Genomic DNA, 23,156 nt, shown 5'->3' with positions numbered 1-23,156 from the left:
AGGGGGAACTGAAGCACGACACACACGCTGAGCCGATTTCCTCGGATTCCTGGGAAACTAGGATCCTAACCCTCCAAACCAAGGAACTAAATCCCATGAGGTGTTTGCTACATAAGCAGCCCAGGCAGCTTTTTTTTCATTGTCATCCACACAATTTGTACAACTTATGGACACGATTTACAAGCATACACAGTGCAGCCTTACCCTTAATCAAGACAATAGTAGTCATTCTTCTTCTGGATCAAACCTTTATTAATGCCCAAAATGAAAATTGTACAAAGAAAACTTTTCAAATCGGTGTGGCTGTGGGCGCAGAGATGGGGTAAACCGGTGACGTGACTTGCATCTTGCCTCCCACGGATCATGTGGTGTCATTGTTATAGCTCAGCAGGGTGCCGTGCCTCAGGACCCCTCACTCTTCAATCACCGCTTAACCCACCGAGGACTCGGGCTCCAGGGCTTGCAAGCTTGATGGAGGCGCTTTAGTTCCTCCTCATGAACCGAATAGCTCTTGACCTGGAGGGATGTTCCCGCGAAACAAAGCAACAAATGAATGACAGTAGGGCATTGTCTGGTTGATTTGACTGCCAAGTCTTTTAGGAAGATGTACACTCTACAGAGTACAGATATGTGCCTCTATCATAGGCTCAGAAGGATAGATGCGGTTCACTTCTAGCAAAAAGAAAACACACGTTTCACCATAAACAGACCTCTATAACACATTGGCTGTTTCTCCCTGAAACTAAGGTTTGCCTAGCATCGTTTGGATTTAGGATGGTTTGGGTTTTTGTTTTTCAGGAAAATTTGCAGCAAGTTTAAATGGACTTGTCATTTGCTTCCCTGAAATGTCACATTTTTGCTTAGCGACCGATTCTCAGTTTATAACAGCAAAACATGATTGCATTACCCCCTGGAACGGACAGTGAATTCATCTAACAGAAACTTGTATACTTTTATCACCATCTAGCTACCTTTGAAGAAGCTAGTCCCTATTCAGAGCATTCTTGGTTTATTTAATTCCTCGAAAACAGGTGATGGTACTCAAGCGTCTATTGCTTCAGGCAGTAAACACATTCCTATAGAAATATATAGGTGTTATTATTTTTAATTGAGTGATGTTTCCATTGACATCATTTCAGCTGGGTTTCCTTTTCTGATATATCTTCAATCTAGTGTGATTCTTGATCCTTGGACAGTCTAGACCAGGAAGTCTATGTACAGAAGATTGAGCAATGAATTATTCCAGCTGGCCACCTAGAGACAAAAGTTCTTGCCTAGACTCTGTGACTGCAGGGTACGTGGGCAGCTGACCACAGGGAAGAGAGACCTCTAAGGCCTCTGCTGGTGCTGGATTCCTTAAGGACTCTGCATTCATTCAGTGCATTCAATAAGGCCTCTGTTCTTTGCCTGAAGATGAAAAATGTATTCCCAGCGACTACTGTTTTGAAAATTGCAATGATTTTGCTATTCACTCCCCTGTGAGGGAAGTTGGAAACCCTGAACCCTTGCAGCCTAGCCTCCAATCCCCCCAGTGCTCTCTCACAGATCTGCCACCTATTTGGTCCACTCTTGTCAAAGGGAGGGACAGACTAGTTTGTACTTAATCAGAACTGTTTGATTATGTCTTCTGCCTGTACGTCCTCAGAAGAATCTGGAACACCCATTAAAGAAATCCTTGTGCCCTACTGAGAATGTCTTTCTGAAGCCCATGACCACAGACTCAGGTCACAAGGTGGCATCCTTACACAGTAGGAGTGTTTGTCAGGAGTGAAAATGTGTGAAAGAAATAAACTCTTTCCCTAGTCATTTGTTGTTATTACTCAAAGCTTGGGTCCATCATGGGATAGCCACGGGTGATTTATGTCCTACCCCAAGTGATAAAAATTCTTCTGCGAGTGTCTGCCAGCTCACAGGGAGATGCACCTCACAGGGGACAGAGGTGATGCTGAGTGAGAAAGCAGAGTGGGAAGGGGCTAAGAGCACTGGCATACTGAGCTCGCCACAAGGGTCATTTGATATGCATAACATAGAGCCTGGGGCTCTTTGTCGCATCGCCTGGGACTGCTTTCTTAGGGGCTAGAGTTGTAGGAAGAGGGAGTCCAAATTCTGCCACCAATGTGATCATCATCAGGCTTAATCTCTCTATCATGTCTCCAGGATTTCAGGGGTCCCATTAGCTCGGACAATGTAACATTCCCATCTAAGCACCATGCCAGTTCGTGGAGTAAAGCAGTGATAGCAATACTGGCTCCCATCTTCTCTCAAAACATTCTAATGATCAGATCTTAACGAAAGGTTAGGTCAAAGCATGTCCTCCTGCGGCTTTTTTTGTGCTGATGTGGATGGAGCTCAAGTGCGGAGGACGGCAGAGTCCTGTCGAAGAGTCTTGGAGAAGGAAGGAGGCTGCACAAGGCTCTGGGTGGGGCTGGACACCCGTCAACCACTCTCAGCGGAAAACACTCCACCCTCTTCCCCACTGAAGCACTCAAGCTTCTCATCCAGTTCACTGGAATCACACTTTCTCTTTTGGTTTTGACCTGTATCAAGCACCAGTGTGGGCCTAGTACGAAGACTTGTCTCCAGCTCCTACCCCGCCCGGACCCCCCTGTCTCAGACATACTCTGAAAGCACAGCCTCACACTTTTGATTGCCTCTCATCGGTCCACTCTTGCTTGGTGTTCTGCAGAGCTTGTGTCTTCCGTTCATCCACTTGGACGTAGTCTACTCTTTGCTCTTCGGAAACAAAAATTTTCTGCAGGAAGAAAGCAAAAAAGGGTTCATTATGGCTAATACAACATACAGGAAAATATCTGTCTTCTCCGGTACAATATCTCACTGTGAACTATTCGCTCCTCCTCCAACTGTGACCGTCCATGTGCAATGCCCGCCTTGCGCTTGCTTTCTGGGATTTCGACTCAGCCGTTTGGAAACTGCAGAAGTAGGAGTTCATTCACCAAGAGAGGGGAAAGTGTTCCAGAGGTTTTTTAGGATGTAAAGGGAATCATCTTAAAGGGAATCATGCTCCACACTATGTTCTATGAGCTGCTTTGGTCATAACATAAGACACAATTTTGATGACGACAGCACCCTGCTCAAATCTATGTACTTGTTGCCCACTGTTTACCATGCATGCACTATGCAGCGAGTGACCCTCCTTGGCGGTTATGATTGCTTTCATGCATGAACTCTGCCTCCTCACAAGAGCCTTTGGAGGTGGGTGTCATTCTGTATTCCTACTTTCAAAGCACAGTCTGGCTCAAAGGGGAGCAACTGCCCAGCCTGGCATTTGAGGCCCTGCATGACGTGGCCACTCTCAACTCAGGACTCCTTTTTTTTTGTGTGTGTGTGTGTGTGTGAGAGAGTGAGGCAGTGAGAGAGTGAGGCAGTGAGTGAGTGAGGCAGTGAGAGAGTGAGGCAGTGAGAGAGTGAGGCAGTGAGAGAGTGAGAATGAGACAGTGAGAGAGTGAGCTCAGGACTCCTTTTAACACTCCCTGGAAGCAGCAGTCAGGAGATCAAACACCGCATCACATTGGGTCAACCTGCTGCACCAGACCTCTTTCAAGAGTTGAAAAACAAGGTTGTTACTTGGAGGACTAAGGTGCATCTGGCCCAGGCCATGGTGTTCTCCATTGGTCCATGTGCCTGTGAAAGTGGAACACTGAATGAGGAAGATTGAAGAAGTATCGGTGCATTTGAGTCCTGGTGCTGGACGAGAGTATTGAAAGTGCTGTGGGCTGCCAAGGGAACAAACACATCTCTCTTGGAAGAAGTAGGGCCAGAGCGCTCCTTAGAGGCAAGGATGGTGAGACTCCTTACATACTTTGGACACATTGTCAGGAGAGACAAGTCCCTGGAGAGGAACATCACACTTGGTAAAGTGGATGGGGCAGCAAAGAGAGGAAGGCCGTCAAGATAGAACGACACAGTGGCTGCAATAATGGGCTCAAGCACAGGACCCACTTCATTCTGTTGTGCAGATGTTCTTTTTGAATTGGAACCGACATAATGGCACCTAACAAGACCCAGCTTGCCCATTGGACGATGAGTTGTTCTCTAAGGAGTTCTTTCCTCTGCCTGTAGCGCCCTTTCCCACCCCACCCTGCCCCACCACCCCCAAACGCTTTATGGTCCAAATGTTGAAGAACTGGAATATAGCAGATACATAGACACACATATAAAATGCCCTAGAAGGAAACATGGTAGAATGTCCTGATTTTAATGTTCTTTGTGACACATGGTGACATTTTCAGCTTTTCTAAAGAGAGCATGCATGGCTCGCCGGATAAATCTAAACAGAAACCAAATGGCTTGGGAAGTGTCCGACACAAGAGCATACCTTCTGTCCAGTGGCTGGTGGCGGCGAATTGAAGTCCAGAGCTAAATAGTCCAGGCTGAATGGATTTGTACAATCAAAAGCACCACTGCCCAGGGAGTTGGCATCTCTGTGCTCCTGCTGGGAACCAACATCACAGGACTCAGGTTAATGGTTTCTCAGCTGGTTGTCGCCACTTGAACAGCTGCCATCGGATCACAATTGAGTGGTCAGATGACAGCTCAGGAAGTCAGACTGAACATCTGATCAAGAGCTGGAGCTGATAACACAATCGGCCACCACTGGGAAACGTTGGAAGAGATCTTGGCAAGCTGTTTTCCTGGTGAGGACTGGCAAACACAAAGCGTGCAAGAGTCGGCTTCCCCTGCTTATTGCCTTCTCTGTCCTTGCCAAAGACGCTAAACGTCATCTGGAATTCCGTGTTTACCATTGCTTTTCTACTTTTCTCTCTTTAAATCATTTCGTTGGGGGCTCTTACAGCTCCTATCACAATGCATACATCCATTGTCTCAAGCACATTTATACAGATGTCACCATCATCATTTTCAAAACATTTTCTTTCTACTTGAGCCTTTGGTATCAGCTCCTCTTTCGTCCCTCCCTCCCCCGCCCTCGTGACCCCTTGACAATTTATAAATTATCATTTTTCATACCTTACACCATCCGCTGTCTCCCTTCACCCACGTTTCAGTTGTTCATCCCCCTCGGGGGAAAGGTTATATGTTGATCATTGTGATCCCCCTTCCTCCCCCCCCTGTCCCCGCCCCCTCCTGATGTCCCTGCTCTCACCATTGGTCCTGAGGGGTTTATCTGTCCTGGATTCCGTGTGTCAAGAGCTCTTATCTGTACTCATGTACATGCTCTGGTCTAGCGGATTTGTAAGGTAGAACTGGGGTCATGATAGTGGGGCGGGGGGAGCATTAAAGAACTAGAGGAAAGTTATGTGTTTTGTCAGTGCTATACTGCACCCTGGATGGCTTGTCCTCTTTCCTTGTGACCCTTCAGTGAGGGATGTCCATCCTTTTTTATTTAAATTTAATTTTATTCCTATATAATGATCCTTAGATAATGTACTGTTTAGCTTTGGCTGTGTTTGAACTTTAAATCAATAAAGTCATATTGCATAACTGTCAGTGACTTAAATTTGCATTCAGTGTCATGTATCTAGTAGTCCTCCACATCAGTGCATTAGCTTCACTGCATTCTCTTTCACTGCTGTAGAGAACACCACTGCATGATGGATGTGACCATTCTATCTTCAGCGAACATTAAGTTATTTGCAGTTTAGGAGGAGCTGTGTAAAACAATGTTGCCGCGAACATTTCTACACCTGTGTAAGAACTAAGTGCAAATAGTTCTAGATGTTCAGCTGAGAGTAGACTTGCTGGCAAGTAGAATGTATGCATCTTCGATTTTGCTAAAGAGCATCAAATGATTTTCCAAAGCGGTTTAACCACTTGGGTAAGGACGCTGCTTAGGACGCGCACAGATGGAGATGCGCTACATTTTAAGGCTGAGTACATTGTGGGAACCACTGGGACATGCGGAGAATGGGAAAGAGCCCGGCGGACCTATTGTTCCACATTTGGTCAACACTCTAATATTTTTCTGACCTGGTGGGATAAAAGGGCATCATATTGTGGTTGTATTTTTTACTCCCCTGATTAATTAGCTTGGGCATCTCTTCATATGTTAAAAAGTTATTTATTTGTTATCTTCTGTGAAATGCCTTCTCAATTTGGGGCTATTTAAAAAATCATTTTATTGGGGGTTCTTACGGCTCTTATCACAATCCATATGTACATCCATTGTCTCAAGCACATTTGTACATAGTTGCCATCATCATTTTCAAAATATTTTCTTTCTACTTGAGCCCTTGGTATCAGCTCCTCATTTTTTTCTCTCCCTGCTCCACCCTCCCAACCTCATGAACCCTTGTTAATTTATAAATTATTATTTTCATTTCTTATGCCATCCACTGTCTCCCTTCACCCATATTTCTGCTGATCACCCTGGGTGAGTGGGTGGAGGATTATATGTCAATCATTGTGATCGATTCATCCCTTCTTCCCCCACCTTCCCCCTACCCTCATGGTATCACTACTCCCATTACTGTTCCTGAGGGGTTCATCTGTCCTGGATGCTGCGTGTCAAGAGCTCTTATCTATACTGGTGTACATGCTTCAATCTAGCCGGATTTGTAAGGTAGAACTGGGGTCATGATGGTAGGGGAGGGAGGAGGAAGCATTAAAGAACTAGAGGAATGTTGTGTGTTTCGTCAGTGATATACTGCACCCTGGCTGGCTTGTCCCTTCCTTGTGACCCTTCTGTGAGGGGACGTCCAATTGTCTACAGATGGGCTTTGGGTCTTCACTCCACTCCCCCACATTCACATCAATATCTTTCAAGTCTTTAAAACCCCAGATGCTATGTCTTCTGATCTCCAGGCACCATCAGTTTTCTTCACTACATTTGCTTATGCACCCTTTTGGTCTTCTGTGATCATGTTGGGAAGGCGAGCATCATGGAATGCCAGGTTAATAGAACAAAGTGTTCTTGCATTAAGGGAGTACTTGAGTAGAAGCCCAATATCTATCTGCTACCTTAATACTTAACATATAAATATATGTACATAGATCTATGTCCCTATCATTATATATAAATATATTTACAAATGGACGTACCTGTATTTAGACCTCTATACATATCCTTTGCCACCTAACTCTTTCCTCTATTTTCTTTTACTTTACCCTTGACCCACAATCATGTTCGACCTTCATTTGGCCCTCAATAATTCCTTTCGGCTACATTGCACTTGATCAAACCCCAGCAGGCATTCTATGCCCTCCGTGCCATCCATTTTAGATCCATTGTTGTTCATCCTTTTTCTTAAGGAGCCCTGGCAGCACAAAGGGTGAAAGGCTCAGCTACTAACCAAAAAGTTAACAGTTCAAACCTACCCAGTAACTGCAGGAGAAAACCCCAGCAATCTATCTCCTTCTGGGAAGATTACAGGCAAGACAACTCTAGGGGCAGCTCTACTTTGTCACACTGGGTCACTGTGCATTTCAAGGCAACACACTTTTAATGCAACACACTCTGTCAGTAGGAAAACAGGGAGGAGCCCATCAGGTAAAAACGCTTACAATACGTATGTGGAACCCAAGGGGAAAATGTACCTGCTCCTAGGTTCCTATTTGGACACTTTGGGCCTAATTTCTATGCAATCCATGTGCTATAGATTTCTGAGACTTAAGACTTTGTTCTTTTGAGGTCCATAACATTCTCAATAGGCCACACCAGAAAGACTCGGTGTGGAAACCCCACTAAGTGAACTAGGCTTTAGCTCAAACTGACCTGTAGCCATTGGACTTAAGGCTGAAACTCCCTGGTGTGAGAAGAAGCAGATGACTACTAGCCCACGGGCCTAGAACTGGTAGTTGCTGGACTTTGATTTGAAATTTTTGTCTTGAGGGTGCCCAATGGACGATGGCTCCGAACTATTGTACACTTACTATTTATTGTAATGCCTTCCGTGCTTCATGATTATGTGTATTCATCTGATTGGCGTGACTCTGTTTCTGTGAATAAATACTATTGGAAGATTTGCCCTATCAGCAACCATCGTTGTTTGTGTAAACAGTGACCAGTCAATTAAGAGGTTAATCTGTAAAGTCAATAATTCTTGCATATTAGTTCATAGCTGGCCTATACTCGTACAATTTCCTTTTCTCAATAATGTTTTAAATTCTATGCCATTGGCTAAACTAATGACACTATAAATATGTAGTGGTTACACATTGGTCAGCAGATTGAAACCACCAGCCAGCTCCACAGGGGAAGGATGAGGCTTTCTAGTCCTGTGAAGATTTCCAGGCTCAGAGATGCAGAGGCAGTTCTACCTTGCCCTATACTATAGGTTCTCAACCTGTGGGTCGCGATCCCTTTGGGGGGGGTGTCAAACAACCCTTTCATAGGGGTCACCTGATTCATAACAGTAGCAAAATGACAGTTATGAAGTAGCAACAAAAATAATGTTATGGTTGGGGGTCACCACAACATGAGGAACTGTACTAAAGGGTCGCGGCATTAGGAAGGTTGAGAACCACTGCTCTAGAGGGTCCCTCTGAATCAGCCTTGGCTTTATGGCAATGGAAGTGATGATGCAGGGGGGTGATTGATAATGTTCTCTACCACAAAATTCCAATGATCTCCCTAAGGTGAACCAGAGACATATATGAACCATACATACATGAATGGATTTTGGGCTTGCACCGAATTCAAGTCCCAATATAAGAACAATTAGTTCTTATGGCATGACCCTGCTTGATACTCGCTTTCATGAAGAGATCACTGAAGATACAGGTGTTTCAGCAAAGTGTGAAGAAACAAGATGGTGCCTGGGTATCAGAAAGAATAGTGTATGGGGTCTTAAAGGTCTGTTTTCAAAGAAGTATCCATCTAGGTGAGACATCAACTAAGTCCCCATGGAAGAAGCACACCAGCCTGTGTGACCCAAGGATTGTAAATAATATAATCCAAATCTAAAAGAGGGAATGGTTTCAGAGCTTAAATTGTGAACACTTGGTTTGCAGAAGGCTATGGACAATATTGGAAGCCCAAGATCCATTTACAGGATCCACACATGGATTAAGCCTCTGGTGAATCCCCTCTGACCGTAGTCGAGGGTTGTGAATAGGCCTGTTATCAGACAGACAACATTGTAAAGTTGATCTTAGCAGACATAGTTGGACTAAAATGTAGGATAACATCTTTTGATCTCCATTTTAAAGCTGTTTCAGTGGAGGTTTTTTTTTAAGTGAAAAGGAAATAAATACATGTGGATTAAGCCACTGGAGAATCCCCTCTAACCATGGACTAGGGATGTGAATAGCCTTGCTATCATGCAGAAAGCAATGGAAAGTGGATTGTTGCAGATGCAGTCAGGTTAAAATTCAGTAAACTATCATTTTATTTCCCTATGATCCACTTAAATTTGTTCCGGTTTTTAATATTTTCTTTATTTTTGATTGAGGTTTTTATGTTTTACTTTGTTATTGTCATTCATTTTTGCTTTTGTTTAATGTTTTCCTGTATATGAAATCCAGGAGAGGTAAATCTACAGAGAGAGTAACTGGATTAGTGGTTCCTTGGGGGTATGGCAGGTAAGATGGAGAGAGCAATGGGGAGCTAATAATGCCGGGTATAACAATGTCCTAAAACTGATTGTGGTGATGATTGTACAACTCTTCTTGATGTGATTGAACTACTGAATTGTATGATATGTGGATTAAATGCCAATAAAAATAATGAAAAAAATTACTTGTATTTTCCTACGGAGGTCATTGTTTATTTTGGATAATCGCAACCCTTTGCTCTTTCAGAATCAGTTTAGCAGTTGCATAAAACCTGTCTGGGATTTGGTAAGAATGGACATCTTTAATATTTGAATCTTCCAGCCCAAGAACATCTCTTAAATAGACCTATGTACATGAATTTATATGTTAAGGATTAAGGTAGCAGACAGACATTGGGCCTTTTCTCAAGAACTCCCTCAACACAAGAACACTTTGTTCTATTAAACTTGCATTCCATGATGCTCACCTTTCCAACACGATTGCTGAAGACAAAGCAAGTGCATAAGCAAATGTGGTGAAGAAAGCTGATGGTGCCCGGCCATCAAAAGATATAGCATCTGGGGTCTTAAAGGCATGAAGATAAACAAGCGTCCATCTAGCTGAGAAGCAACCAAGCCCACAAAGAAAAAGCACACCAGCCTGTGTGATCACGAGGTGTTGATGGGATCAGGTATGAGGCATCAAAGAACCATAACAAAAAATCGTATCGATGTGAATGAGGGGGAGGGAAGAGTGGAGACCCAGAGCCCATCTGTAGACAATTGGGCATCCCCTTACAGAAGGGTCACAAGGAAGGGATGAGGCAGCCAGGGTGCAGTATAGCACCAACGAAACACACAACATTCCTCTAGTTCTTTAATGCTTCCTCCCCACATCCAGTATCATGATCCTAATTCTACCTTACAAATCTGACTAGACCAGAGCATGTACATGGGTACAGATAAGAGCTCGAAATACAGAGAATCGAGGACAGATAAACCCCTCAGGACCAATAATGAGAGTAGCAATTTCAGGAGGGTAGGGGGAAAGTGGGGGTATAAAGGGGAAACCAATCACAATGATCAATATAGAACACCCCCCCCAAGGGTGACAAACACAGAAAAGTGGGTGAAGGGAGATGTCGGACAGTGTAAGACATGACAAAATAATAATAATTTATAAATTATCCAGGGTTCATGAGGGAGGGGGGAGCAGGGAGGGAGGGGAAAAAATGAGGAGCTGATACCAAGGGCTCCAGTAGAAAGAAAATGTTTTGAAAATGATGATGGCAACATATGTACAAATGTGCTTGACACAATGGATGGATGTATGGATTGTGATAAGAGCTGTAAAAGCCCCCAATAAAATTATTTATTAATAAAAGAGCATCCCTTATCTTTCTATTTATTTAGCCCCTTTCAGTAAAATTTAAAAGCCTTCAATAAAGTTTTAATATTTTCAACCTCTTTCAATAAAATTGTAACTTCTTTTAATGAAGTTTCAAAACTTTTCTCTAGAACGTTCTTATTAATCTTCTGTTTGATTTATCCCTCGTTTTATTCTATTGTAAATGGTATGTTTTGCTTAAGTTAAATTTTGTTTGTTACTATGATATAAGTGTTCCACTGCCTTTTGTATTTCGATTTTGCTTTACATCCATTAACCTAACTAAAGTCTCCGAGTAATTTTAGGATTTATAGGCAGACTATTTGGGGTTTTCTGTGTAAATAATCCTTCATCAAAAAAAATAATAATAATCCTTCATCTGTGCATAATCACAATTTGTCTTCTTCCTTCTACTTCTCCTTTTTTTGTTTTGTTAATTTACCTTCTGTCACTGGATGGTACTTCCTGAACCAACGATGAATTGAAGTCATGAAAGATCACATCCTTGTTTTGTACATTATTTTTAAAACCTACGTATAGTGTGTCACTTCTGAATATGATGCCTGTTAGAGGTTTTATGCAGATTTCTCTGAACGAGGTTAAGGTAAATTCTTTCTATTCCTAATTCGCTAATACAATCTTTCCTGAATAAATGTAGAATTCTAGCAAATGTTTGGGGCTTTGTTTTTGATATCTGAGATCATCTTAACCGTTTCCTCCTTTAATTTATTAATGTTGTTGGTTGCAATTTTCGTGATTGCTGCCATCCAGTTGATGCTGACTTATGGTGATCCTAGAGGACAGGCTAGAACTGCCCAGCCCTGGGAGTTTCTGAGATGGTGACCCCTTACACGAGTAGAAAGCCCCACCTTTCCTCTCGGAGCAGCCAGTGGTTTCAAACTGCTGACCAAACTGCTATTGGGGTCAGCAGCCCAGCGTGTAACCACTCCACCACCAGGGTTCTTGCTTGAATTACAGCTGTTAAGATTTGATCTCATCTCTCTGAGAATATTAGCCATGGATTTTAAAGTGTTTTAGCTTTTTAATATTCTTTTCCTTGTATGACTAACTTTTATTTCCTCCATGTCTGTGTGTTTGGGTCTCAGTCTTTCACTTCGCACTTTCCTGAAATACCTAAGAATCATAGGCAATTTGCTCCTATTTATGTATGAACTGTTGAAGCTGGATCAGGAACTTAGAGTACATACTGGTGCTTGTCAACTGTAGGCTTTATTGTGGGGTGATTTTTCTAGACCATTTTGTTGGGAAATCCCCAATGTCAGTACTTAAGTTCTGCCTTTTGGCCATGTCAAAGAGTCCAGAGAATGATCTTCCAATATCCAGATGAACTATAAAACTCTAGATGCCAATATTCTAGAGGGAAAAAAAGTGGAATGGTGAAGAAGATAAGTCAGGGGTTGGTTACCACATCCACCATGCGTATTCCTTTGCCACTTCTGTCTGGCGTCCCCCCAGTCCTGGGGCTCTTGCTTCCTTGATTCCTGTGTTGCACTCTCTCCGTGTTTTCCGCGGGGGTGGACTAGGGGAAGTCAAAGTAGCACAGCTCCATGGAGGAGGAGAGGGGAACTTGGGATTTACTTAATTCAGAAATACCTTTGGGCCACTACTCCCTACTTGACTTCCCACTCATGAATGACCTAGCGTGGACACTTTGTGAACTCTCTGGGTATGCTAGAGGAGAAGTCAAGTTCTTGCTTTTACCTGGAGGATTTAGGATTTTACTTTCTTGGGCCTGATAAGCTAATTTACTACTTCTCGGTCTGCGTTCCAATTTTCAATGTTAGTGCTATTTTCTTCTCCAATTCTTCTATCCTTGTGGGGACTAGCCTTTAAAAAATATCTTATGATTCAGAAAAATGTTTGGAGGTGGAGGGACAATAGATGCTTCTACTCAATCTGCCTTCTTTACAAAGATGGCCATGGATAGATTGTTCTCACTTTCAATCAGCATAGCCTGGGATACATAAATAAATTCACTATTATATATTACCTCTTTCATATCAGCGGAATTCATTTAGAAAAGGCCTGGAAATCTGCTTCTATAAATATTACCTCAAAGTGGATGGGCGTCAATGTAAAACTGAAAACTCATTACTTTCAGAGGAAAACACAGGAGGAATATCTCCATGAACCAGGAGCTAGACAAATAATTTTTAGACACGATTAAAAAAAAAGAAAAAGATTAACAGGTTGAATTTCATCAAAATTTAAAACATTTGCTGATGCTACAGTCTCAGAGAAAATATGTGAAAATTATATACTCATCCAAGGACTTGGATGTAGAATGTACTTTTTAAAATTTTCAAAACTCAAAAATAAGAAAACCAATCAGTCAATTCAAAACTGGGTGAAAGGCTTGAACAGAGACTCCACCCCAAAGAGTATATATATATGGGTGGCATAGTAAGCCCATGATACGTACTATGTTCACATTGGGTAATTAATATTGAAAACCACAACAAAATACTACAGACGATGGGTTGGCAATTTCTTATCAAGTTAAGCCCGGTTGCCATGTGACATAGTAATGCCATCAGTGGTGACTTACCCGAGAGCAGGGTTTCTCGACAGGCACACCAGGGACATTCGCCTTGTGGGATGTTTCTAACAGTAGCTCTTGCCTCTCTACTCACCGGATGCCAGTAGCACCACCACCCTCCTGCCCCAGGTTGTGGCAACCAAAAATATATCTCTAGGTTATTGCCAACTGTGCTTTCAAACCCAAACTATCCTCACTGGCCCCGAGATGAAGGGAAAATTAACGCTTGCATCCACAAAAAAACCTTAAAGGAATTTTTATAAGGAGAGTTTTACTGACAATTGTCCAAACCTTAATGGGTGAGTGAACAAACCAACTGTGGCACACCCAATAAAACAGAATACATTCTCGATACATATACTAGTCTGTCTGTCTGTCTCCTCAGTTATAGGCTATATAATCCCATTTACATGACATTCTGGAAAAGACAAAATTGTTGTTATAAAGAACAAATTAGTGTTTGTCAAGGGCTCGTGTGGGGGTATAACTATACAGTGGTAGCATTAGGGGAACAGAATTGTTCTGTATCTTGATCTCAGTAGTAGCTACACAAATCTGTACACTGACTCCTCACTTATGGACAAAGGCCAGGTGGAAATCAAGATGTGGAGGTGAAGGGTGGTCACATCCGGTCACAAAACGGAGGGGAACTACATTATTATCTGACTGTCAACCCGCTTGCATTGTCACAGCCAATGTTATTTTCACTTCACATCACAACATTCATTACCGTCAGATGTACATTCACTCGTTAATGAGCAAAATAGTCGAACAGTAGATTTCTTATTACTATTATAAATGTGAAATGTCAGATAACAATACAGTTAAAAAGTGAGGAGTAGGTGTCCATAAGAGTATGTTATCACTCATATAACTGTATCAAAATCAAGTTTTATGCAATGGTCATTTAAAGTATAAAATGGTTATAATACCACAATGAAATAATTAATGTGAGATTAAAGAATCTGGGATTCTACTATAAAATGTTCTTGTGAAATTAAAGGGCTTGAAAGACACACAAAGAAGAAATCAACCAAATTAACCTGCTGTTGACTATTCTAAGTTTTTCAATTAGCAATAATCACGCCTCGTGTAAACCTCATTGGCTAAGATATTGCCACTGCTCAAAGCTATTCTAAATGTTTTATTTCACAAATATTTCAAGTAAGTAAAAGATGATCTACATCTTTATAAACTAAAACGTGTACTTCAGCCCCTGGCCTAAATTTTCTAGTTTAGATCATAACTTCTCCTCAAAGATTGAAAAAATGGACACTTATGATATTTGCTATGCCTGTAAGTCAACAGCAACTAGAAGGCAGTGAGTTTGGTTTGTACTGCTTAAACTTGTATGGAATAAGCAAAATGAGGTAAAATCCATCATTTGAAAATACTATATTCCAAGGCTTAAAAAAAATCCCACAATTGAATGAGATGGTGTATCCTTTAAATATACTTTTATGGTGGCTCCTTCACCCTAGGCTCTTGATTCACTGTGTCATTTTGCCTAGTAACGCACAGAGCCCATTATTGGCCAATGATTATAAACTCAGGCAAGGACTCAATCCTTATCCACGCTAATGAAAGACAACCTCGAAGTTCAGGAATGAACGGCTGGTGTCTCCATGACTTTGCATTTGCATTTGGTTTTAGATTTACTTCCCTTTCTGTTCTCTGGAGACAGAGTACAGCTGTTGAGCAGTCTTTATAAGAATGATTTCTTCTAGAAATTTCCCAAGGGCCATTACTAAGTGTGAGAAACCCTGGGAAGACCACAACAGACTTGTATATGAGTCACTTTCCATCTGCATATGGTTAAGTGCACTCACAGCACAATTTTTAGCAAATAAAAAGGGGGGAAATTTTAAGGGAAGAAAATGAAGCATCTACTTGTTGCCATTTTGAGCGTTTAAATTGTCCATTATTTGCATGAAGGAGAGCAGAGGGCAGAATGATCTCAGTGCCTTGCACTTTGTCCTTCTAAGATCTATTCTCAAAATGTCATAGTTCAAATGGAAGCTCTTGTTAGAGTTCCCTACATCTCTCAACTGCAGCGAGGGGAGTTCTAGCCCCCATTCCCTCAAAACCCATGCTCTCAACAGAATCCACAATGAGTCGAATGGCAATGATAACAGGGGGCAGGAAGGCGATACTACAGATCTTGAACTGTAACTAGTTAACAAAAGCATGGGGGGCTGAGTCATCATCTACTCAAGTCTACAGAAAGACTCTATAGCATGAGTAGACTGAGGCTAAGACACATAAATACTCCATGGCCACAGCACTGAGGCCCTCCCTCCGCGCCCCCGCCTGCCCTCCCCCTGCCTGCAGGCCAGAGCTGTGAGTCAGTCAGTCAGGATAGAGTCACTAGGAAGTAAGGTCATCCTCCGGTGGAAGGGAGACATGCAAGGTGTGAGTTTCACAGCCTAGACTCTGAACATTCGGGGAGCCTGCACATCTAGTTAGGGTCAAACAGGACATCACCGAGCCTGTGCAAAGAACTATGGGCATTTCTGTTTTCATCGCACTGAGTTCCCTTGAAATACTATGGCCTCAAAATGGCGTGAGGAATTGACTGTCGCAGGAAAGAAAGGCAGTTTCATTTGTTCTAGAAACTCCATTTGTGCTAGAAAACCTTATGACCTGGTTTTATAATCAAATGTCGGCGTAAAGATTGCATAGGGATTTCTGCAGGGTACATTGCCTTTTAAATGAACCCCTCAGAGTACATGTGGGGGTGAAGAATACAAAGAGTGTACAGAATATAGAATTACCATTTGGATGTAGCTTTCTTCCACCTCTCTGGAAATAGGATTGGCAAAAAATCTTGCAGAATGAATACCATTTCTTTCTGGAGAGAGAAAGCTGGTTCGATTGCTAAGAACAAAAACACAGATGAGGTCAGAGCAATGTCTTACAGCTGCTCTGAAAGCCGGCCAGGGACGGCCAGGGCACCCAGGGGACTGCGGCGCTCCCCCTCCAGACACAACTTCCTTCCGGCAAAGCAATTCCTGAGCAGCAAAGACTACCCAGCAGCTTCTGGCCCACTCTGAGGCAAATGGCTCCCAAGTCTCAAAACTCTTCCCACCCCCCACCCCCCCAGGGCTACATTTGACACAACTCATGAGATTTCTAGAAACAGAGCAAGGCATCACATCATTTAGCAAAAGACACTCCTTTGGGACTCTCTTGTTTCCACACCAAGTAATCGGGAAGACCCAGTGTGATGGGTCCCCTCATAGGATAAAGCACAAGACTCCAAATAAATGTCCATTTCGGACTCCAGAGTCAGAAGCAGAGGCTGAGACTCTCTGAAGTCTTGCTGGGAATACAGCCCCCGTTGCAGAATTCCACTTCGGAAAGTGTGTCTAGTGTTATGTAGACTGAACCCAGAAACTCCCATGCTAGGATCACAACCCTGAAAACACAACTTCCCCACAGTAAGATGTGAGTATGTAGCTCTACTGGGGAGTATCTGGCTACCTAGCCCATGAAGCACCCCTCCTTTTCTGACAACTCCCTTCCCCGACCTGTAGAAAACCCTGGGTTTCTGGAAGCCATGCTGGTGCTACTGACCCTAGCCCCTGGGTCGCACAGCTGATGGAACTCAGGCTGGGATAAGACAAGTCTCTTGCCCAGGACATCTGAATTGGGACTGGAAAAGAGCACTTCTCCGTAGGTCCTGGCATTGTAACAGTTAAATAAAGAATCCCAGGAGCTCCGATTTGACCCTCTTTGTGGGGATTATGGAATCGCACAAAGAACAAAGAGCTCAGCAAAGAAAAAGAAATAAGCAAAAGGAAAGAGAGAAATAGACATGAGAGGTGGAGAGAGAGGCTTCTTTGAATTCCCAGCAGTTCTCTAGTTCCTGGCTCCAGTATCCTAGGAGACTCCATTATAGTCCTTCTTTGTGGTCTATAAACACCTCTGGCTCCTAAGAGTAAATCCTGCCCCTCTTTTTGCTTCATCTAGGTCAAGGAGCTTTCACTACATTTACTCAGAGGCCCAAGGGAGACAGGGTTTTGTCTGTGCTGAATGCTGTCCTTGTAAGTTCTCAAAGACTTACCAAGGCACAGTGAGAGTCCTGGTTAGAGATGCATGCTCCCGGATGGTGGAGAGGTTTCTCAGGTCCAGTGGAGGTGGCCGTGCTACAAGACAACACATGGGATTCTGTGTGGTAAGTTCTCAAGATTGCAAGGCCAAATTCAAAGACCGTTAAAATCTCATATTCGACTCTCCTCATGTACCAAATCCAAATATACTAGCAAGTAGCCCATTAAGAAATGTGAACCTGCCTGTCTCACTGGGAGAAAAGAGCATGACTATCGAGCAAATGGACACATTACATTCAACACATGTTAAAAATGAACCTTGTGTCTAGGATATGTCATTAAAGTAGAAAGGGGGGAAAAAAAACAAACATAAAAGAAGTAATACTTGAAAATCTTCTTGAGTCCCAAGCAACACCTGTCCTATGTAACCACTCTACATTTAGTGGTTTTATTCCTAAATGTTGCCCACATTGTATACTGTCCTAATTCTGACCAATTCCATGCCTTCTAACTAGAAGCTTTTATAGTAATGAACTAGACTTACGATATACATTTCGATGTACAACGTAGATTCTGTACTTAATATAGATTCGACATTTTCTCGGGTTACTAAATTTAGATTGACTTTTTGGCATTTTAACAGTTTTATCATCGACATATAATTCACATCTCATACAATCTAAGAGTTTAAGTATATTAAAAGAGTTGTGCAATCACCACTACAATCAAATTTGGAACATTTTCTTCTTTTTTGGACTTATTAGCTCCCCATTTCCCACCAAGCTCCCCTGCCATAACCCCAAGAAACTATTGATCCAGTTACTGTCTCTATTAATTTACCTATCATAGATGTCATATACAGAAAGACAGACTAAAACAAAAATCAACAAGACCTCAACCTATTATTTGTTGCTCCTTTTGCCTCGTTTAAATTTGTTCCAATTTTTAAATTATTTGCTATCTTTTCCACACATACTGATTGAGAATTCACCGCATGCCAGACGCTCTCTCGGGTGTTGAAGGCGTAGTATGGATACAACAGGCCCAAGTCCCCACCCTTATAGAACCCTAATGCCTACCTCACATTCAGCAAGTCCAAAGTGGACATTTTACCTTCATATCATAGGCAGAAGTCTTCTTTCCGCAACTCCAATTCATTCTCTACCTGCCAGGCCTTCTGCCTGTAATCAACATGCTCATCTTCATGTCCTCGGCTCGGGGACGCTCTCTTTGACCTCCAGATGAAGCCAGGCTCCACCAGATGAGCTCCCATGTTTAAGGAGACATTCATCTGAGGTCATCTGACTCAGGCCTTGATGGGGCATTCCATGAGGACGTCTAGAAGGGTCTGGCACACAGGAGGTGCTCTGATACCTATTCCACCGTAGTGGTCCAGCCGGCTGAGTTTTTCCCACATGTATCCCCAGCTCACTGTCTTATCGGGTTGTTTGTAGCACTTTCCTCCATTAGCTGATACGGATAGAGATTGCTTACTTCTTCTCCGTATCACTGGAGCTAAGGACTGTGCCTGCTCTATAGTAGGTCTGCTAAACAAAACTACACCTTAAACATGGATTCCTTATCAAATAAAAGATAGATCTTGTCAGAGGTTCTCCTATCTACAAAGTAGGTGAATTATATTTCAATTCCGTGGATTAACGTTGTTTTGAACTCACTAGTCAAACTAAATTTCTAGAATTAGAAACCCAAAAGGTCAGAATGCACTCAACATTTCTGAAACTGAAAGAGCTCAAGAAAAAAATTCAAGCCTCGAGTTGCAAATCTGAATGATTCTATAGGCAGAAAATTGAGTGATGCAGGAGACATCGAGAGGAGACGGAAAGAATACACAGTCACTGTACCAACAAGAACTAGTTGACATTCCACCATAGCAGGAGGCAGCATCTGAGCCAGAACCAATGGTGCTAGAGGAAGAGGTTCACACTGCACTGAATGCATTAGCCAAGGACAAGGTTCCAGGAATTGATGGAATACCCATAGACATGCTTCCAGCAAACCAAAGAAGCACTAGAAGCACTCTATGCCCAGAAATTTGGAGACAGCTACCTGGCCGACTGAGTGGAAGAGACCACTATTTGTGCCCATTCCCAAGAAAGGTGACCAACAGAATGCTCAAACTACAGCATTGATATCACACACAAATACAATCTTGCTTAAGACCATCCAACAATGGTTGCAGCAGTGCATTGTCAGGGTACTGCCAGAGGTTCAGGCCGGATTCAGAAGAGGATGTGGAATAAGGTCTATCTTTGCTGATGTGAGATGGATCTTGGCTCAAAGCAGACACACACACACACACACACACACACACACACACACACACCAAAAGATGTTTATTGGTGTCTCATTGACCATGCAAAGCCATTTGACTGTGTGGATCATAATAAACTGTGGATAACCTTGGGAAGAATGGGAATTCCAGAACACTTCATTGTGTTCATGAGGTCAAGGGGGCAGTAGTGTGAACAGAACAAGGGAGCACTGTGTGGCTTGAAATCAGGAAAGGTGTGCATCAGGGTTGTCTCCTCTCGCTATACTTATTCAATCTGTATGCTGAGCAGATCGTCATGGGAGCTGGATTAAATGAAGAAGAATGTGGCATCAGGATAGAAGGAAGGTTTATTAACAATTTGCAATATGCAGGTGATTTAATCTTGCTTGCTGAAAGTGAGGAAGATTTGATGTACTTGCCGATGAAGATCAAAGATTGTAGCCTTCAGGAAGAATTACAGCTCAGGGTAAGGAAGACCCAAATGCTCACCACTGGACCAACAGGGAACATCATGATCAGTGGAGAGAAGGTCGAAGTTGTCAAGGATCTGGCTCCACAATCAATGTTCTTGGAAACAGCAGTCAAGAGATCAAAAGATGTATTGCATTAGGTAAATCTGCCACACAAGACCTCATTAGAGTGATGAAGAGCAAGGATGTTCCCTTGAGGACTACGGGTGCACCTCACCCAAGCCCTAGTGATCTCCATTGCATTGTATGCATGTGAAATGTGGACATTAAACAAGGAACAGTGAAGAAGAATCGATGCATTTGAATTGTGGTGCTGGAGAAGAATATTGAAAGTACCCTGGACTGTTCAAAGGACAAATGGATCTGTCTTGGAAGAAGTATAAAGGCAGAGGGCTCCACAGATGCAAGGATGATGAGACTTTATGGTCTGTGGTTTGGACATGTTGTCAGGGGACCAGTCCTTGAAGAAGGACATCGTACTTGGTAAAGTGGAAGGCCCTCAAGAAGATGGATTGACACAGCGGCTGCATCAATGGGAACAACTGGAGCCGACTCGATGGCACCTGACAACAACAACAACAATCAAACTAATTGCAATCTTTGTAAGTTAAGAAAATGCATTTCAAGGGCTTACATTTCTATCTACTGTTTTCCAAATCTGGGCAGATGTATGACTGTGGATTGGAGGAAGATATCTGCAACAAGTCCACGAGCATCTAGCGAAGTTTCCTGATTGGGTGGCTAAAGCAGCTGGAAACCACCCATAGGAATCAAATGACAATGGTGTTGGTACTTTAGGGTTATCATGAATGGAATCATCACCTGTGCAAGGGTCCAAGGCTGGTTTAACATTCAGAAATCAATTAATGCAACTGTATATGTGAAAATGTTGGATTGGCAAATGTTAAGTTATGTATATATTTAACATAACTAAAGTTTTATCTTGAAAGCAAAAACGGAAACACCAAGCAATGTATTTAGTTGTATCCACAGGCTAAAGAAGAAAAAGGCTCTCACATCCAACATCCATTCATGAAAAAACCTCTCAGCACATTAGGAATCTAGAAATCTCTCAAATTGATAAAAATAAAAAACACCTACAAAAAAAAATCTACAGCTAACATCCTTAATGGTGAGAAGTAGATGCTTTGCCTCTAAGACTAGGAAAAATGGCAAAGGTGTCCTGGTTGATGCAATAAATCAACAAAAATAAGGAAGAAATAAAAAAAATTGTCTGTCCAGATGACATAATTATCTATGTAGAAAATTCCAAAGAAATGACCCAAAAAACTCCTGGAACTAATAAGCAGTTGTGGGAATGATGTACAATACAAGGCTAATATGCAAGTGAATTGTACTCCTAGATATCAGCAATGAAAAATTGGAATCTGAAAATAAGAAGGAAAAAAAAAGCACTCCTTAAAACAGCAACCAAAAATGAAGTACCACTTCGGTATGTTGTTGTTTTGGGTGCAGTCAAGTCAGTCCCCGTCTTAACACAAGGAGACACGGCCCGGTTGGAGCCCATTACTGCAGCCACTAGAGGGCCTTCCTCTGTTGCCTTGTCCTACTTTACCAAGCAGGATGGCCCTTTCCACAGGCTGGTCTCTCCTGATAATATGCCCAAAGTGCATGACACTTGGTTATAAATGTAACCAAATATATATTTTAAAAATCTAGATAAGGAATAACTCCGATGAAAGTACTCAAAGATTTGGGGATATGCAAAATAGGACGACTGTCTCATGGGGAAAGACCGAGACAGGGAGCCATGGTACTGTTCTTCCCAACTCGATCTAGAGCTTCAACCCACACACAACCAATCAGATGCAAGAGACCATGCCGACTCATAGCAACCCTAGCGGACAGAGTAGATAAGCTCCTTTGAGTTTCTGAGACTGGGACTGTTTGCAGGAGTAGAAAGCCCCTTCTTCCTCCAGCAGAGTGGCTGGTGGTTTCAAACAGTTGATCTTTCAGTTAACAGCTCAACACTCAACCACAAAGCCACTAGGGTTCCTCTAGCTTCAACACAATCCTACTCAAAATCCCAGCAAGCTATTGTGTAGATATCAACAAGCAGATGATAGAGTATCTATCCAAAGGCAAAAGGCCCAGAATAGCAATCCTGAACAAGAACGAAGTTGGAAGACTGATAGTGTATGGCTTCTGGAGTTGCTATTAATCCAGACATCGTGGTAGCGGCAAAGGACCAGACAACTAGATCAATGGTACAGAAGAGAGAGCCCAGAAATAGACCCACGCAAATAAAGTTAACCGATTGTTGAAAAAGGAGTAAAAGCAAGTCACTGGAGAAAGGACATCCACGTGCAAAAAACACATCTAAATACAGACCTCACAAATTTTGCAAAAAGGGAACTGAAAAACTGGATCATAGACCTAAATGTAAAAGGCAAAACTATCAGGCTATAAAGCTTGTAGAATAAATGACTTCAGGTCTGGAGATGAATTTTTAGATATTGTACCAAAGGCGAAATCCATAAAATGAAAAATGGATAGGCTGGATGCAAGGCAGAGGGAAGGGGTTCTCAAGGGAGAGTCGAGGTCAATCTGGGGCACCTTGGAACCCCATCTCCAGGGAGCAAGGTCCTGGGGATGGGGAGGGAAACAAGGTAGGTTCAGAGCCCCCACCCCACCCCGAGGCTAGATGGTGCACCCTGCGCCTGACACCACCTCCCTTTCCTTCAAGTCTATGTTTACCAAGTAACCTTTAGCCTCTCCAGTTGGTTTCCCAGGAGTCTCAGTCAGGGCCTGGAGACAACCCATGGGACGTGCAGACCCTCAGGTACCACGTTCTCCGGATTGCGTGACGCCCTGGCCTCCAGCTCCTCCTCCAGCCCCCCTCTGGCTCAGCCTCTGTGCTCTCCGGCTTGGGCCCACACTCCATCCCGGTGGTCACATTTGTCTCCCATTGTGGTCTCGGGTCT

At 42.8% G+C, this 23,156-nt stretch overlaps 1 protein-coding gene and 1 pseudogene across 1 annotated transcript in view; both read right to left on the bottom strand.

Moving 5' to 3' along the window:
• Positions 1 to 231: 231 nt before the first annotated feature.
• The window catches only part of GAB3 (GRB2 associated binding protein 3), a 35,760-nt gene continuing 12,835 nt past the window's right edge, over positions 232 to 23,156 (bottom strand). Inside the window, exons 7-11 of the mRNA XM_045285564.1 lie at positions 17,463 to 17,544; positions 16,171 to 16,273; positions 4,337 to 4,453; positions 2,640 to 2,752; positions 232 to 516 (exon numbers count right to left, since the gene is read on the bottom strand). Of these exons, the coding sequence (XP_045141499.1) occupies positions 483 to 516; positions 2,640 to 2,752; positions 4,337 to 4,453; positions 16,171 to 16,273; positions 17,463 to 17,544 (449 nt within the window). The 3' untranslated portion in view covers positions 232 to 482. The remainder of the gene's footprint in view (positions 517 to 2,639; positions 2,753 to 4,336; positions 4,454 to 16,170; positions 16,274 to 17,462; positions 17,545 to 23,156) is intronic.
• On the bottom strand, positions 14,359 to 14,528 carry LOC115873987 (annotated as a pseudogene).

Source organism: Echinops telfairi, unplaced genomic scaffold (genome assembly GCF_000313985.2).
Source record: "Echinops telfairi isolate 266 unplaced genomic scaffold, ASM31398v2 ScPeMD7_7472;HRSCAF=8510, whole genome shotgun sequence".
In the NCBI taxonomy this organism is placed as follows: Eukaryota; Metazoa; Chordata; class Mammalia; order Afrosoricida; family Tenrecidae; genus Echinops; species Echinops telfairi.
This window is presented reverse-complemented; position numbering and strand designations above follow the sequence as displayed.